The sequence below is a fragment of the Osmerus mordax genome, chromosome 8 (genome assembly GCF_038355195.1).
Source record: "Osmerus mordax isolate fOsmMor3 chromosome 8, fOsmMor3.pri, whole genome shotgun sequence".
In the NCBI taxonomy this organism is placed as follows: domain Eukaryota; kingdom Metazoa; phylum Chordata; class Actinopteri; order Osmeriformes; family Osmeridae; genus Osmerus; species Osmerus mordax.
This window is the reverse complement of record NC_090057.1, coordinates 95,478-110,708: the sequence shown is the minus strand read 5'-3', so window position 1 is coordinate 110,708 and position 15,231 is coordinate 95,478. Positions and strand designations below refer to the sequence as shown.

The window sequence follows — 15,231 nt, the reverse complement described above, 5'->3', positions numbered from 1 at the left end:
TTATATATAATAAATCAATGTCTGGGAAACACTCCTAGCTCTCTCTCTCTGTTGTGCCCTCAGGTCCATCCCAAGGAGCTTAACAACGGCATCATCAACGCAGCGTTCCTGCTGCTCTTCAAGGACCTGGTGAAGCTCTTTGCCTCCTACAATGACGGTGTCATCAACCTGCTGGGTGAGCTACCCTTCCACTGTCACCCTTCAGGGTCCTTCAGCACCCTCCTCAACAGTGGGAGCAGATCCAAAGCCACATTCAAATCCTGCATGCAGAAAGTACAGCAAAACATCAAGGAGCAGAAGTGCACAGTTCTAACAGTATTTTGGTGGTCATAGTTACGGAAGGGTCTATTGACCAAGCATAGTGAACAATTTTGAACCGTGAACACAGTGAACTAACCCAACAATTATGTGGGTGCAGTCTCTTACAAGACAGTACAGCAAGATCTCAAACATAGCATGCAGAGAGGACAAATGTGCTGGTATCACATGCAGTAACGTAGCTATGCAGTAGTTACAGACTAACACCTTAACCAAACCCTAACCTAAACCCTTTACAGAGAAGTACTTCAAAATGAAGAAGAGTGACTGCAAGGAGGCTCTGGAGATCTACAAGAGGTTCCTGACCAGAGTGACCAAGATCGGAGAATTCCTGAAGCTCGCTGAGGTAACGTGTAATATCAAGCTGGGCCTGAGTTGAAACAATTGTAAGATATGTGTATTTTTGTTGTATTAATTCTCCCCTTTGATTTTTGCTCTTGTAGACTGTTGGAGTTGAGAAAAATGACATTCCTGACATCAACTATGTGAGTGGACATGCTGCTGTAGGGTCATGTGACCTGTCTGTTTCCTCTGTGATGGAAAATGACTTGTTTTAACCATGTTTTTAGATAATAAGTCATAAGTTGAAAATGGATAAAGACAACCCGAACACACACAGATAGGTTTGATCCATCCTAACCTTCCATACCCGCCAGTGTCTCCACCCTGGTGTGGTGGTGGATCTAGCGGACTCTGATGATGAGGACTGTCCCTTTAAGCCTCTTGAGGACCCGGTAACCATAGAGATGTGTGGTGGCCTGGCAGAGTGCCTGTTTGGAGGATGAGTCTTTGGCATGCTCAATTATGTTACTAGTTTGCTGTAGCAGGTTGATATTGTGCTGTGTGACTGTGTGTGTGATCCTTAAAGATCCTGTAAAGTGGAATTGAAAATGAGTTTTAAGCTCATCACACCACAGAAGAATGTTTTGTTAAGCAGCCATCCAAATTTGAATGAAAAAACCCCACAGACAAGTATGTTAAATTAGGCTTTGAAATCGTGAGAAAATCAGCAGTCTCTGCTGTCTCCTGAAGGAGCTGAAGCTCCGCCCCCTCGAAATTATTGAATTTAGCAGGATCTTTAATTCATTTAACCCTTCTCTGGCCTGTGGTTTGCGGTGGTGCTGTGTTATGAAATTGTGTCAACATGCAGTGGTTAGGGTGTCATACCCTTGACTCTAACCCTGTGCTGCTCTCTCTCATGACTCTAACCCTGTGCTGCTCTCTCTCATGACTCTAACCCTGTGCTGCTCTCTCTCATGACTCTAACCCTGTGCTGCTCTCTCTCATGACTCTAACCCTGTGCTGCTCTCTCTCATGACTCTAACCCTGTGCTGCTCTCTCTCATGACTCTAACTCTGTGCTGCTCTCTCTCATGACTCTAACCCTGTGCTGCTCTCTCTCATGACTCTAACCCTGTGCTGCTCTCTCTCATGACTCTAACCCTGTGCTGCTCTCTCATGACTAACCCTGTGCTGCTCTCTCTTATGACTCTAACCCTGTGCTGCTCTCTCTTATGACTCTAACCCTGTGCTGCTCTCTCTTATGACTCTAACCCTGTGCTGCTCTCTCTTATGACTCTAACCCTATGCTGCTCTCTCTTATGACTCTAACCCTGTGCTGCTCTCTCTCATGACTCTAACCCTGTGCTGCTCTCTCTTATGACTCTAACCCTGTGCTGCTCTCTATTATGACTCTAACCCTGTGCTGCTCTCTCTTATGACTCTAACCCTGTGCTGCTCTCTCTCAGGCTCCCAGCAGCATCCTGGACTCTCTGGAGACGCATATGAACAGCCTGGAGGACCAGAAGGGAGGAAAGAAGGGGTAAGAAGACCACACCAGGCCAGATTAGGAACATCCAGATTAGACCACACCAGGCCAGATTAGGAACATCCAGATTAGACCACACCAGGCCAGATTAGGAACATCCAGATTAGACCACACCAGGCCAGATTAGGAACATCCAGATTAGACCACACCAGGCCAGATTAGGCACATCCAGATTAGACCACACCAGATTAGACACATCCAGATTAGACCACACCAGGCCAGATTGGATGCATCCAGATTAGACCACATCAAGCCAGATTAGACCAGTCCAGATTAGAAGAGAGCAGATTAGATCAGACCAAATCAAACCAGACTACACCAGATTAGGCCAGACCATAGTGATATTGATTATAGCAGGCAATTTTAGAATTCACACTCCATTTTGTCTAATTTATAACATATTTTTTCATAAAGAATTGCTGTGTTAACTGAGACATACATCAGAGATGCTGAAATGTCTTTAGTGAGGCTGTGATCATGGTGTGCTGATCTGAGATCTGCATTAGTGAGGCTGCGATCATGGTGTGCTGATCTGAGATCTGCATTAGTGAGGCTGTGATCATGGTGTACTGATCTGAGATCTGCATTAGTGAGGCTGTGATCCTGGTGTGCTGATCTGAGATCTGCATTAGTGAGGCTGCAATCATGGTGTGCTGATCTGAGATCTGCATTTGAGCCTTTTGCCTGCTACACCCTAGTCATTACTAGTAATAAACACATTCACACACTCCCCCTGATACAACCAGAACTACTAGTAGTAGAGACACCCTCTCTGCTGTTGTCCCAGGCAGACCCAGCACTACCAAACATACACAATTAGTTGTTTTGTTCCTAAATCTTTCTTTAACCCTCCCTCTTTATTCCTTTGTGGTTGTCATTTGGGATCCCAGTGATGGGTGAGCATACATGGTTTACCTCAGGTGCAGTGGTAGATGTAGCATGGTTTACCTCAGGTGCAGTGGTAGATGTATCAGGTTTCCATGACCCTGGATGGGAAGTCACATGTCAACCATGTGAAGAGCTGTGTGTGATTGAAGCTGTGAAGATGTGACCACAGACATACAGACACATAACGCTGGTTCATGTTTATACAAGCATGTAGCCTGGCATCGCCAGACCAATTCGCATATGCGTATTAGTCTGGAACTTTTCAGTTAATATTTGATTTCCCATTGGTGCTATCAACAGGAGCAGACCAAATTCCATCTGGGCGCAACTGGATCACAACCAATCAAAGCAATGAAACGTGTGATGTAGCGCTGACCGACAGAAAATGCTAACAGATTACACCGGCAAACATCTTTCTTATCAACAAAAGATCCAATTGTTTGTTCTTCTTTTAGAGAAAATATACCCTCCAGTCATTTACTGGGTTAGAATTATTTGCTGGATCAGACCTGTTCACTAGAATAAATAATACTGCCATGATGCTCACATCTGAATTACATGTATGTGGTACACATGTAAATGTGTGATATAAATGTGACAACATGTAAAACACATGTAATTTTTATGTCATGTCATCACACAAAACTTGATGTTCCAGAACACGAGCGCATGGTATCTAGGCTAACCCTAATCCCTGCTAACCCTAATATGGTAGTGGTAGGTGATACAATATTGTTACTGTTTGAAGGTGTTATTATATCTAGCTGTGTGGAACTTCAGATGCTAAACTACTTTCTCTGTTTCAGGTCTCCTACAAAGGTGAGCCTTCTTTTTCAGCACCATGTACATGGAACAATTTTTTGTTTAATTTCTCCCATGGGAACAGGGCCACTAATTGGGGTTTCCCTGCCTGTGATCCAGGGATCTCCCACCAACAATGTGTCCCCCACCTCCACGCCCGCAAAGTCAGCTGCTGTCCCGACTCTCGAGCCCCCGCCCACTGAGACAGAGTGAGTGTCCAACATTTCTAGGGTTAGGGTTAGTCATTTAGGGTTAGCCAACATTTCCAGCTTTCACACAGTTTCAAGATGGTGGAGAAACTTCGCATCTGTATGGCTGCCCATCCAGTCCTTTCCGAATAGTCAATTAACGGTTTGTTTGTTTCTTCATACAGGGTGTGGTTATCTATTAAAACATATCAAAATCCAGCAAGTGTTCAACACACAGTTAAAATCATCAATAAAATAAGTAAAACAGTATATTAGCTTGCCAGCAAATGTTACTGGAGAAATATCTGAAGTGCTAGCTAGCTATCATAAATACCAACCATTACAATAAATTAATAAATACATTAACCTAAACCCTTAACTGACCAAAGTCTGCACACTTGGCCATGACTCCAATACGAACTACAAAAGTGTTAGAAACTACAGCTCTGTACTCACTTGTCTGACACGCCCCCAGAGCAAAGAACCATTGATGGCTCTAGAAAACTGCAGCTATTTGCTTTGCTCGAGTGGGCATGCAGTGTAATCCTCTGCTATGTCACTATGCTATCTCATACTGGTGTCACTGTGCTATCTCTCTCATACTGCTGTCACTGTGCTATCTCTCTCATACTGCTGTCACTGTGCTATCTCTCTCATACTGGTGTCACTGTGCTATCTCTCTCATACTGCTGTCACTGTGCTATCTCTCTCATACTGGTGTCACTGTGCTATCTCTCTCATACTGCTGTCACTGTGCTATCTCTCTCATACTGGTGTCACTGTGCTATCTCTCTCATACTGGTGTCACTGTGCTATCTCTCTCATACTGGTGTCACTGTGCTATCTCTCTCATACTGCTGTCACTGTGCTATCTCTCTCATACTGCTGTCACTGTGCTATCTCTCTCATACTGGTGTCACTGTGCTATCTCTCTCATACTGCTGTCACTGTGCTATCTCTCTCATACTGCTGTCACTGTGCTATCTCTCTCATACTGGTGTCACTGTGCTATCTCTCTCATACTGCTGTCACTGTGCTATCTCTCTCATACTGCTGTCACTGTGCTATCTCTCTCATACTGCTGTCACTGTGCTATCTCTCTCATACTGCTGTCACTGTGCTATCTCTCTCATACTGGTGTCACTGTGCTATCTCTCTCATACTGGTGTCACTGTGCTATCTCTCTCATACTGGTGTCACAGTGCTATCTCTCTCATACTGCTGAAAACGTTTTTTTGCTGTGAATGTAACATGTTTGTGACACGTATCAATCTTTGTGTAATTTGTGTAATCTTTAAAAAAAATCTATCTATTCCTCATCTTCTTCCCCTCCCTGTCTCTCCCTCTCCATCTCCCCCTACCTGTCTCTCCATCTCCCCCTCCCTGTCTCTTCATGTCCCCCTCCCTGTCTCTCCCTCTCCATCTCCCCCTCCCTGTCTCTTCATGTCCCCCTCCCTGTCTCTCCCCCTCCCTGTCTCTTCATCTCCCCCTCCCTGTCTCTCCATCTCCCCCTCCCTGTCTCTCCATCTTCCTCTCCCTTTCCCCCTCCCTCCATCTCTGTAGTTCCCTGTTGGACCTGGATCCTCTCTCCTCTTCAGGACCGTGTGTCGGGGCGTCAGCAGCCCCCACATCCTGGGGAGGTAACGTCTCCTTCTACCATATGGAACAACCACAACACATACTACAGAACTCATATATGACATATTAAACATTACCAGCAATGTATCTGTTTTATAATGCATATCATATACAGTATACAATGAGTGAAGACATTTGTATTTTTATTCTAAGAATATAACTGCCAATAAAGCTCAAATTAAATGGTTGTTGTAACTCACATTGCCGTTATTAAAAGCAGATTTTTTTGTCCCATTCCTCCTTGGCGCTGCCTCTTCAGACCTCCTTGGGTCAGGTGAGCTATCCCATAATGCACCTGTTTTTTAGCACTGTAAAGCTCCAGTTAGACCAGTATGTGTCCTAGTGGGGGTCTCTCTCTCACTGGTCTCAGTAGTGTCTCTCTCTCTCTCTGTTTCCCCCCCCTCCTCCGTCTTGTTTCTGTTGGTTCACATTGGGGCTGTTCGCTTTGGTTCCTATTTCGGTTTTTTGGTTGTTTTGTTTCTTCACTATCGTGATGCTTTTGGTGACACATTTTTATTTCTTCCATTTTTTTCCACTTGGTTTTAATGTTTTTTTAAATTTTTATTATTATTATTGTTTTGGGATCTTTATTTGGTTGCGTTGGGAACATTCTTGGTGGTTTGGGGTTTTTGGTGCTCTGGCAGAGATGGCCGAGTCCCTGCTTCCAGCCCCAACCCTTGCTGTAGACTCCACCCCCTCTCCCGCTGCGGTAACTCCCTCCCCTGCTGCCGTGGAGACAGCTCTGGCTCCTCCCACTAGCGCCGCCGCCAGTATGGACCTGCTGGGAGGTCAGTGGTGGGTCAGGGGTCACCCCGGCTTCCAGGGTCTCTGGAGCACTCTGGACAGCTCAGCCCCACCCCACACACACTCACAAACTCACACAGTCACACACACTCACCCAAAAACAGCAGTTTCACATGAATGACAATATATACACTCCATATGAACGTTTAGCGCACCACACCCTTAAGTCGAACACTTGATTGCAAATTCATGAAAGTTTTTCTTTTATCTCATAAATGAGTGTAAATGTATTGACATTGTTAGAATGTCAGCTAGCTTGTTGCAACAAAATGAAACCATTGTGAAGTATAGTTATATTAAAAACCTGGGTTTCGATGAGCCAGTGTAGTGAAAAAAATATGACCCCCAAAAGTTGGACACCAGTCTTACCTAGGTCAGCAGCTCATCAGAAGCTGTATCTTCTGGTCAAAATAAGCTACCTTGCTAATGTGCTGTGTTGGCGTAACCCTAAAGGCTGGACTATACAGTGAGGATCCTCTATACCGAAGGAGTTTATTTATTATTTCAGGTTGTTTTAAAATCACTACTCAGAAAGAAAATTAGCATATGCAGTGCTAATGTGTGACTATAAAGGTGTGTACCCTCTCAATACACAAAGGAACAAATACATGGGTTGACTTACGCACACCCCCTGTACATCCCCACATTTCCACTGACACAAACACACACTTCTCATTCATTTTCACAGGAACCTCACCTGTACAGGGAGAGTGACTGCTTCATAGAGGAACCTCACCTGTACAGGGAGAGTGACTGCTTCATAGAGGAACCTCACCTGTACAGGGAGAGTGACTGCTTCATAGAGGAAACTCACATATACAGGGAGAGTGACTGCTTCATAGAGGAACCTCACCTGTACAGGGAGAGTGACTGCTTCATCGAGGAACCTCACCTGTACAGGGAGAGTGACTGCTTCATAGAGGAACCTCACCTGTACAGGGAGAGTGACTGCTTCATAGAGGAACCTCACATATACAGGGAGAGTGACTGCTTCATAGAGGAACCTCACATATACAGGGAGAGTGACTGCTTCATAGAGGAACCTCACATATACAGGGAGAGTGACTGCTTCATAGAGGAACCTCACATATACAGGGAGAGTGACTGCTTCATAGAGGAACCTCACATATACAGGGAGAGTGACTGCTTCATAGAGGAACCTCACATATACAGGGAGAGTGACTGCTTCATCGAGGAACCTCACCTGTACAGGGAGAGTGACTGCTTCATAGAGGAACCTCACCTGTACAGGGAGCGTGACTGCGTCATAGAGGAACCTCATCTGTAAAGGGAGAGTGACTGCTTCATAGAGGAACCTCACCTGTAAAGGGAGAGTGACTGCTTCATAGAGGAACCTCACATATACAGGGAGCGTGACTGCTTCATAGAGGAACCTCACCTGTAAAGGGAGAGTGACTGCTTCATAGAGGAACCTCACCTGTAAAGGTAGAGTGACTGCTTCATAGAGGAACCTCACCTGTAAAGGGAGAGTGACTGCTTCATAGAGGAACCTCACATATACAGGGAGAGTGACTGCTTCATAGAGGAACCTCACCTGTACAGGGAGAGTGACTGCTTCATAGAGGAACCTCACATATACAGGGAGAGTGACTGCTTCATAGAGGAACCTCACATATACAGGGAGAGTGACTGCTTCATAAAGGAACCTCACATATACAGGGAGAGTGACTGCTTCATAGAGGAACCTCACCTGTACAGGGAGAGTTACTGCTTCATAGAGGAACCTCACCTGTACAGGGAGAGTAACTGCTTCATAGAGGAACCTCACCTGTACAGGGAGAGTGACTGCTTCATCACCTGTACAGACCCTGCCTGTGTGTGTGCTCATCCACATCCTTCTGGCATCAATCATGCGACAAACCACTGTTCTAATTGCAAGCTTTTATAAACTCCATTTATTATGTTGGTTCTTCTTAAACAGTCATTTTAACCATCTTGTGGTTAAATGACTGTGTCCATCTTAGTAAGATTGAAAAATACAACACAGATGAACACAAACGTATAAAGGTATGTTTCTGTTAAACTTGCTATACTGTATCTTCTGACTTTCATTTTCTTCCAACTCTATTTTCTCCTTTTATTTGTCTCTCTTCATCCCTCTATCTCTTCCTTCTTTGTATACCACTCCTACACACTTCCTATATGTCTTCTTTTTTCTCTCTCCCTCTCTGTCATTTCTTTGTGTGCATGAGTGTGTGCGTGCATGTGCATGTATGTGTGTGTGTGTGTGCATGTATGTGTGTGTATGTGTGTGTGTGTGCGTGCATGTATGTGTGTGTGTGTGCGTGTATGTGTGTGTGGACCCCAGATGCATTTGCTACCCCTGCTGCTCCTGGCGATGCCCCTGCTGCAGCCGAGGGCGGGGCTACGGAAGCCACACCCACCCCAGCAGCAGACACTGGAGCCGGTGCGTTACAGGTTGTGTGTGTGTGTGTGGATGGTGGGTGTGTGTGTGGATTTTTGGTGTGCGTGTGGATGGTGGGTGTGTGTGTGGGTGTGTGTGTGGGTGTGTGTGTGGATGGTGGGTGTATATATGTGACCATGCTTGGGATCCTTTTGTTGTACCTGTGCACAATGTCAGCATGATGGGTGCATACATATACAGTAGCTTGGTGTGTGTGTGTGTGAAAGAGTGTGGAACCAAACACAGACACTGATCCCATAGCTGTCAAGTGAGGGTAGTTGGTGTCCATTGCTTCTGGGTAGAGTAATTGCTGTTGTCATGGTGATTTAATTCTGCTGGTGTTGCTATGGGAATGGTCTTTGACCTTTGGGAATTCCTTCTGACTGGGGTTAGGGTCTACTGGGGCTACCAGGGGCTACTATAAATTATTTTATTGTTTTCTTTCTTGATCTGTATCCTGTTGGCTTATCCCCATGACTAGGCTCCTTCGGTTCACCTGTTGTTGTCTTTCTGTCCAAACTGTCAAAAGTTTTTTGTTTCAGTGTCATTAAACAAGAACATGGCTCAATGTTTGCTGATCATTGTATAAAATTACCCCCCTCCTCCTCCCATCCTTCTCTCCACCCCATCCATAGACCCCTTTGCCACTGGTGATGCTAGCTCAAACTCAGGCTCCCCGTCCGGGATGGACTTGTTTGCTATGATGCCTACGGAGAACAATGTTGGAGGAGCCCTGGAGAGGAACCCTAACCCTAAGCCCTGCTTCACCTCAGCAGCCGGCCCTCCTGTTCCACCTCCACCTCTCATTAACTCCACCCCTAGCATCCGCACCCCCACCCCATCGATAAACCTCTTCAGTGGTAAAACTCCTCTCCTCCCCTCTGCTCTCCATTCCTAACTCCCCTCCTTTCCTCTCCTTGACTTATAATAGTCTGTTCTCTCCTCATCCCCTCTCCATAGATTACCAGCCTTGTTCAGAAACTTTTCTCCTTAGATTTTTTTTTGTCAGTCTTGACTGACAACAATGTGTTCAAATTTGTTTTGTATGCCACAGTGGTGCACCTGCATTTCAGTGTGTGTGTTTGTATTTCTGCGTTTGTGTGTGTGTGCGTTTGTAGATTTATTTGATTCCATGCCAGAACCAAGTTTCTCCAAAGTTGATCCCACTCCCAGTGTTGATTTGTTTGCAGCAGGTACCCAACTCCCTTCTTTCCCCTTCCTCTCTTATTCCCTCTCTCCCTCCTTTCTTATTCCCCCCTCCTCTCTTATTCTCTCTCTTATTCCCCCTCTCTCCCTCCTCTCTTATTCTCTCTCTTATTCCCTCTCTCTCTCCTCTCTTATTCCCTCTCTTTCTCCTCTCTTATTCCCCCTCTCTCCCTCTTCTCTTATTCCCCCTCTCTACCTCTTCTCTTATTCCCTCTCTCTCTCTTATTCCCCCTCTCTCCCTCCTCTCTTATTCCCTCTCTCTCTCTCTTATTCCCCCTCTCTCTCTCCTCTCTTATTCCCTCTCTCTCTCCTCTCTTATTCCCCCTCTCTCTCTCCTCTCTTATTCCCCCCTCTCCCTCTCTTATTCCCTCCTCTCCCTCTCTTATTCCCTCTCTCCCTCCTCTCTTATTCCCTCTCTCTCCCTCTCTTATTCCCTCTTATTCCCCCCTCTCCCTCTCTTATTCCCTCTCTCCTTCCTCTCTTATTCCCTCTCTCTCTCTCCTCTCTTATTCCCCCTCTCTTCCGCCTCTCTTATTCTCTTCTCACTGCGCTGTCCATATCTTCTGCTGGCTGTTTAAAGCCTGTTTTTCATTGCCCAGTGTGTTTGTCTGTGTTTTTCAGTGTATTATTCATGTTTATGCATTAGATTACGTTTTATACAATGGGTTGTTCTCAAAATCTTAAATGTTATGGATTCGTTCCATTACAAGTTTAGTTACATTTAGCAGACGCTCTTATACAGAGCGACTTACAGTACAAATGCATGTTAACTTAATGTCATTGCTTGCTCGCCAGAAATTATGATCTTCATTTGATAATGCCTAGCAACCATATAACAATTAATGAGACTAGTTGACCACCAAGCTAAACTGATAACCTTTTTTGTTGGTGAAGATAAACAAAAATCATTGACATCGATAAGAATCAAGAACACACTGAAATGTGAATTAGCTACTTCTTAAGAAAAGGATATACATATCCTGGTGATGTAACCATTGTATAAAAGCAGTAAACTCTGTGGTGTGATATATCACAAAAATATAATTATTGATTATTGGTGAGATACCTCTCATGGCACATGCTTTAGTGCATGCAGTTTTTGACATACAGACTATAGTGTGTTTAGTAGGGGTGCAAAACCGAACCGCAAAAGAAAAAATTGTTCAACACACAAACCACGGCTCGGTTTTTACATGTAAGCCGCAGTTTTTCGGATCTACGAGAAAACACAACCTAAAACCCTTTTCCCTTCCCCTTTCCTGTACCCTTTCCTGGAGAGTATTAAGAGAGCTAAGTATTTAGAAATATGATCTGTTATATAATGTTATTTTATTGTTAACGTTTGAAAGTTATTTTTGCAATTAACCTTTAGATGCGTGACTTCTAAATATTTCTGACTGTCTCCACAGCGTAAGTTATTTTCCCAAAACGGTAGCTAGCTAGCTTTAGTCAGCTTCCGGACTAAATGACCTAGCATAATACTCGTAGCAATGCTACTACCATGCTAGTGTTAGGCTACTTGTTAGCCTTCTCAGTAGTACATTTTGAAGCCATACTAAAGCATTTGTCGCATAGTTTGTCTATCAGAAAATATTAAATTGGAATGTTTGAAATAGCATATATGCGACGTGACGCTGTGAGACCCGCATTCGAACGATCACATATGTGTGACGCTACTCCTAAATGGAAGGAAAAACGGAGATTGAAAATGTGTTATGTTTGCTTTAAATAACCTGAGTAACATTTGCTTTAGAAATAATGTTGATTTCATATGTTATCAAATCTCTGGATGTAAGAATGTTATTCATGCAGAGAAAATACAGAGATAACACTGAAATGGTAATGTTTTTTTATTCCCCCTAATGTGCTTAACAAACCAAACCGAAACCCACAAACCGCAATACAAACCGAACCGTGGGCTTGTTGAGTTGTGGCACCCCTAGGGCCCTATTTTAACGATCTGAAACGCAAGTATCAAAACGCGAAACGCAAGTAACTTTGTGGGCGGGACTCCGGCACTGTTGCTATTATACCGGCGGGAAATCTAATGCTCCTGGCGCAAATCTAAAATGGGTTGACAGTGTTTCCTCTATGTCAAAATTTCTGCCGCCATGGTATCAGAAATAGGGCTGTACAAAGTTTTAGGCCGTCTATCAGCAGTGATTGTTAGAGTGCATGTCGGCGAATAGCACGGACACGCGCTTCACATCGCAGTTGAGATTGCGTGTGTGCGTCCTTGAGAACTGTAAGTCGTATAATTTAAGTTGTCAGTTAATTTAAGCCTGTTATTGTATTAGCGTCACTGTGTCCAATCCCGACCGGTTTTTAGCTAACATTCTGATAAAAAGCCACTTCAAATATTGATAAAAATAATCGTATCACGTTTTCAGCTGATTTACTGATTTCACGTTAAGCTTTAACTTCTTACCTTTCGAGCTAAATATTGTTTAAAAATTTAGAGTTAGCTTAGCCTTTACTAGAGCCGGTCAAAAGACGCTGGCGCCGGTAAATTAGCCGTGCGCTACCCTTGTCCAAACCCGACCGCACTTCTAAACACTGGCTGCTGCTGTTTTTCTGGGGATATTAACTTGATCCAGGGTCACCAAACTGACCATCAATGCTGTCAACATATCCGGGGACGTAGTTATGTCCTCCACAATAAGATATCACGCTTCAACATCTCCAAACTATGCGATAAAATCTCAATTTGACTGTATACCACCACCTGCTGGATGTTTTGTTGAACTCTTCTCAAAGTTTGCTAGCCCCCATCCCTTCCTCCCCTCGACTACAGATCACGTCACACATGATCGTGTATTTTCATTGGCAAGACAAAGTAGTGTTAAGCTAGCATTGAAATACACTCATGCTAACCCATAGTAGCAGTACGATGACAACACAGACACACTTGTCAGAGTAAAGATCGTTGCCCAAGCGTGGCCCGAGTGTCGCCGAGTGGTCTTTCGGCCAAAGTAACTTTCCTATATTATTTAGACATGTAAACATCCATATATGTTCATGAAATTTTACACGTAGATTGTTTGGTATGCCTAAAATAATACTACTTACACTTTGCTGGCGATAGCAAAAGAAAATGCTGGCAAAAAGACCGGAAACTGAGTTTCCAAACCCCGTTCGGGTTTGGACAATAGTAGTTTACAGCGGTCGGGATTGGACACAGTCACGTTAGTCTATAGTTCTTGCAAATTTAAGTTAACTGGTGATTTTCGTTGTTTGTATTCTTCCCCTGCTAGCTAAATTGCACGTCTGTTGATTCGATAGCGATTGCTGCCCTTGCTCACGTTTGTATTTTAGGTGCATTGTTATGCTGAAGTAGTTTTAATTAATAAATTGTGGGTTTATTATTATTATTTGCTACAGAATGCTTAGCCTATCAAGATCAAATGAAGCAGACAGTGTACATACTTCCGAGTGGCCTACCTTAATCGATAGGCTAGGCTACTGACCATTTACAATAAGTTGTTAAGTCAATTATTAATTGGCAGCATTTATGCCATTTAGAACATGCTTTATGAGTGTAAGGTGTCTTTAAGTAGCCTAACTTTATTGCTTTAGGGGAAATAGGACGAAAACATGTGCAATATTACATTAGCTATTAGTCTATTACATTAACCTGCTCCGAAATATAGGGTTAGAACTTTGTTTCGGCTGGGGTGGGGGGTTCGGACAGACCTGCCCCCACTGCAAAAAAAAATCCTAGAGGAAACACTGGTTGGTCTGAAGTAGCTGCATTACTCATAGGTGTGGTTTGGGCGTAACGTGCAATAAACCATTTGCCAGGCGCATGCCAGAAGCGGTTCACAGCCGAGGAGACAGACGTCAGGGCCGTAAAAGATAGAGAAATTACATTGTATGGGAAAGGCAGAGCAGTTTTCTCATTGCACTAAGTTGCTCACTCATGCTGCTCATTCAAATTCGTATTCTTATTTTTATATATATTTAAAAAAATATATTATATTTTTTAATTGTTTAGTTCTTCGACTTAGTTTAACTATTGTACTTTTTTACTTGATTTAAGACCCGTATGTTTATTGTTTGCACCTTCTTGCCACAGTAAATTCTGTGTTTGTGTAACAAAGGCTACATGGCGAATAAACCGGATTCTGATGGGGATGGGAGAAGAAACCCACCCAAATTAGCTTCGGTTAAACAGGTGTGGGAGGAAATTGCCACAATTGTTACAAATAAAGTTCATATACATAGAGATTTCTCATGAAAATCCTTTTTAATCATTGATGACATGAAAGAAATGTAACACAGCCATACAATAAAGCAAAACAATTTAATCGCCAGCAGTGCGCACGGGCCAAGGATGCGCCCTTAAAATAGCATCTGAATAACGCGCCATTGACTGTAGACTACGTTTTTCCTGGTCTGTGGCGGAATGGTTTTTCTGAAACTGCATAATAGCACCAGGAAACGTTTGCGCCGGAACACGCCTCCTCTTTTCGCTGAACCACCCCCGGGAGCGCAAGTTCATTCCCTAATTTACCGACGTGCATCTGTGAAGGGAAAAGTCCGCTGTGCGTCGAGTGCAAAATAGGAATGACACTTGCGTCAGTGTACAAAGTCAATTGCGCTGGGTGCAAGATAAGGGCCCCTAGTGTGTAGTGCAGTGTGTCTGTTGGTATGGTATATACTGTATATATTGTGTGTGTAATGTACAGTGTGTCTGTTGGTATATAATTTATATGTATTCTAACCCTCTTCTCTCCTTCAAATCAGCAGATGGCTTCTCCTCCACCCCCCTCCTGTCATCCACCCCCCTCCTCTCATCCGCCCCCCTCCTGTCATCCGCTCCTCCACCCAAACCGGATTCTTCAAACATCATGAACCTGTTTGGGGGTCCCTTGCCCCACCCCTCGCTCTTCCCCGCGGAGGGGGTGGGAGGGTTCTCATTAGATGGGGTCGTTTTTGGTATTTTCATTATTAAGATGGTTCAAATGCAGCCATATGTCACAATAGGACCATGATTCCAATTGTGTTAACATTTAACCTGATTATACACAAATTACTGAGTGTGATTTATAGTGTTCCTTCATCAGCTTGGATCCACTTGTATTGTATTGTGGATCAGGGCCAGATATGTGTCAGAACTTGGATGGAGGCTTGTAG

General features: G+C 44.0%; 1 protein-coding gene across 6 annotated transcripts in view; it reads left to right on the top strand.

The window, feature by feature from the left end:
* Window positions 1–15,231, top strand: part of LOC136947147 (clathrin coat assembly protein AP180-like) — a 38,104-nt gene that overhangs the window by 10,064 nt on the left and 12,809 nt on the right. For 4 of the 6 annotated variants that reach the window (XM_067241021.1, XM_067241025.1, XM_067241020.1 and 1 more), the window contains exons 7-19: window positions 64–175; window positions 558–664; window positions 762–803; window positions 2,066–2,139; window positions 3,840–3,852; window positions 3,955–4,043; window positions 5,586–5,662; window positions 5,920–5,934; window positions 6,305–6,448; window positions 8,794–8,892; window positions 9,525–9,749; window positions 10,008–10,082; window positions 14,845–15,033. In XM_067241021.1, the coding sequence (XP_067097122.1) occupies window positions 64–175; window positions 558–664; window positions 762–803; window positions 2,066–2,139; window positions 3,840–3,852; window positions 3,955–4,043; window positions 5,586–5,662; window positions 5,920–5,934; window positions 6,305–6,448; window positions 8,794–8,892; window positions 9,525–9,749; window positions 10,008–10,082; window positions 14,845–15,033 (1,261 nt within the window). The remainder of the gene's footprint in view (window positions 1–63; window positions 176–557; window positions 665–761; window positions 804–2,065; window positions 2,140–3,839; window positions 3,853–3,954; window positions 4,044–5,585; window positions 5,663–5,919; window positions 5,935–6,304; window positions 6,449–8,793; window positions 8,893–9,524; window positions 9,750–10,007; window positions 10,083–14,844; window positions 15,034–15,231) is intronic. The other 2 variants (XM_067241024.1, XM_067241023.1) reach the window with 1 other exon arrangement.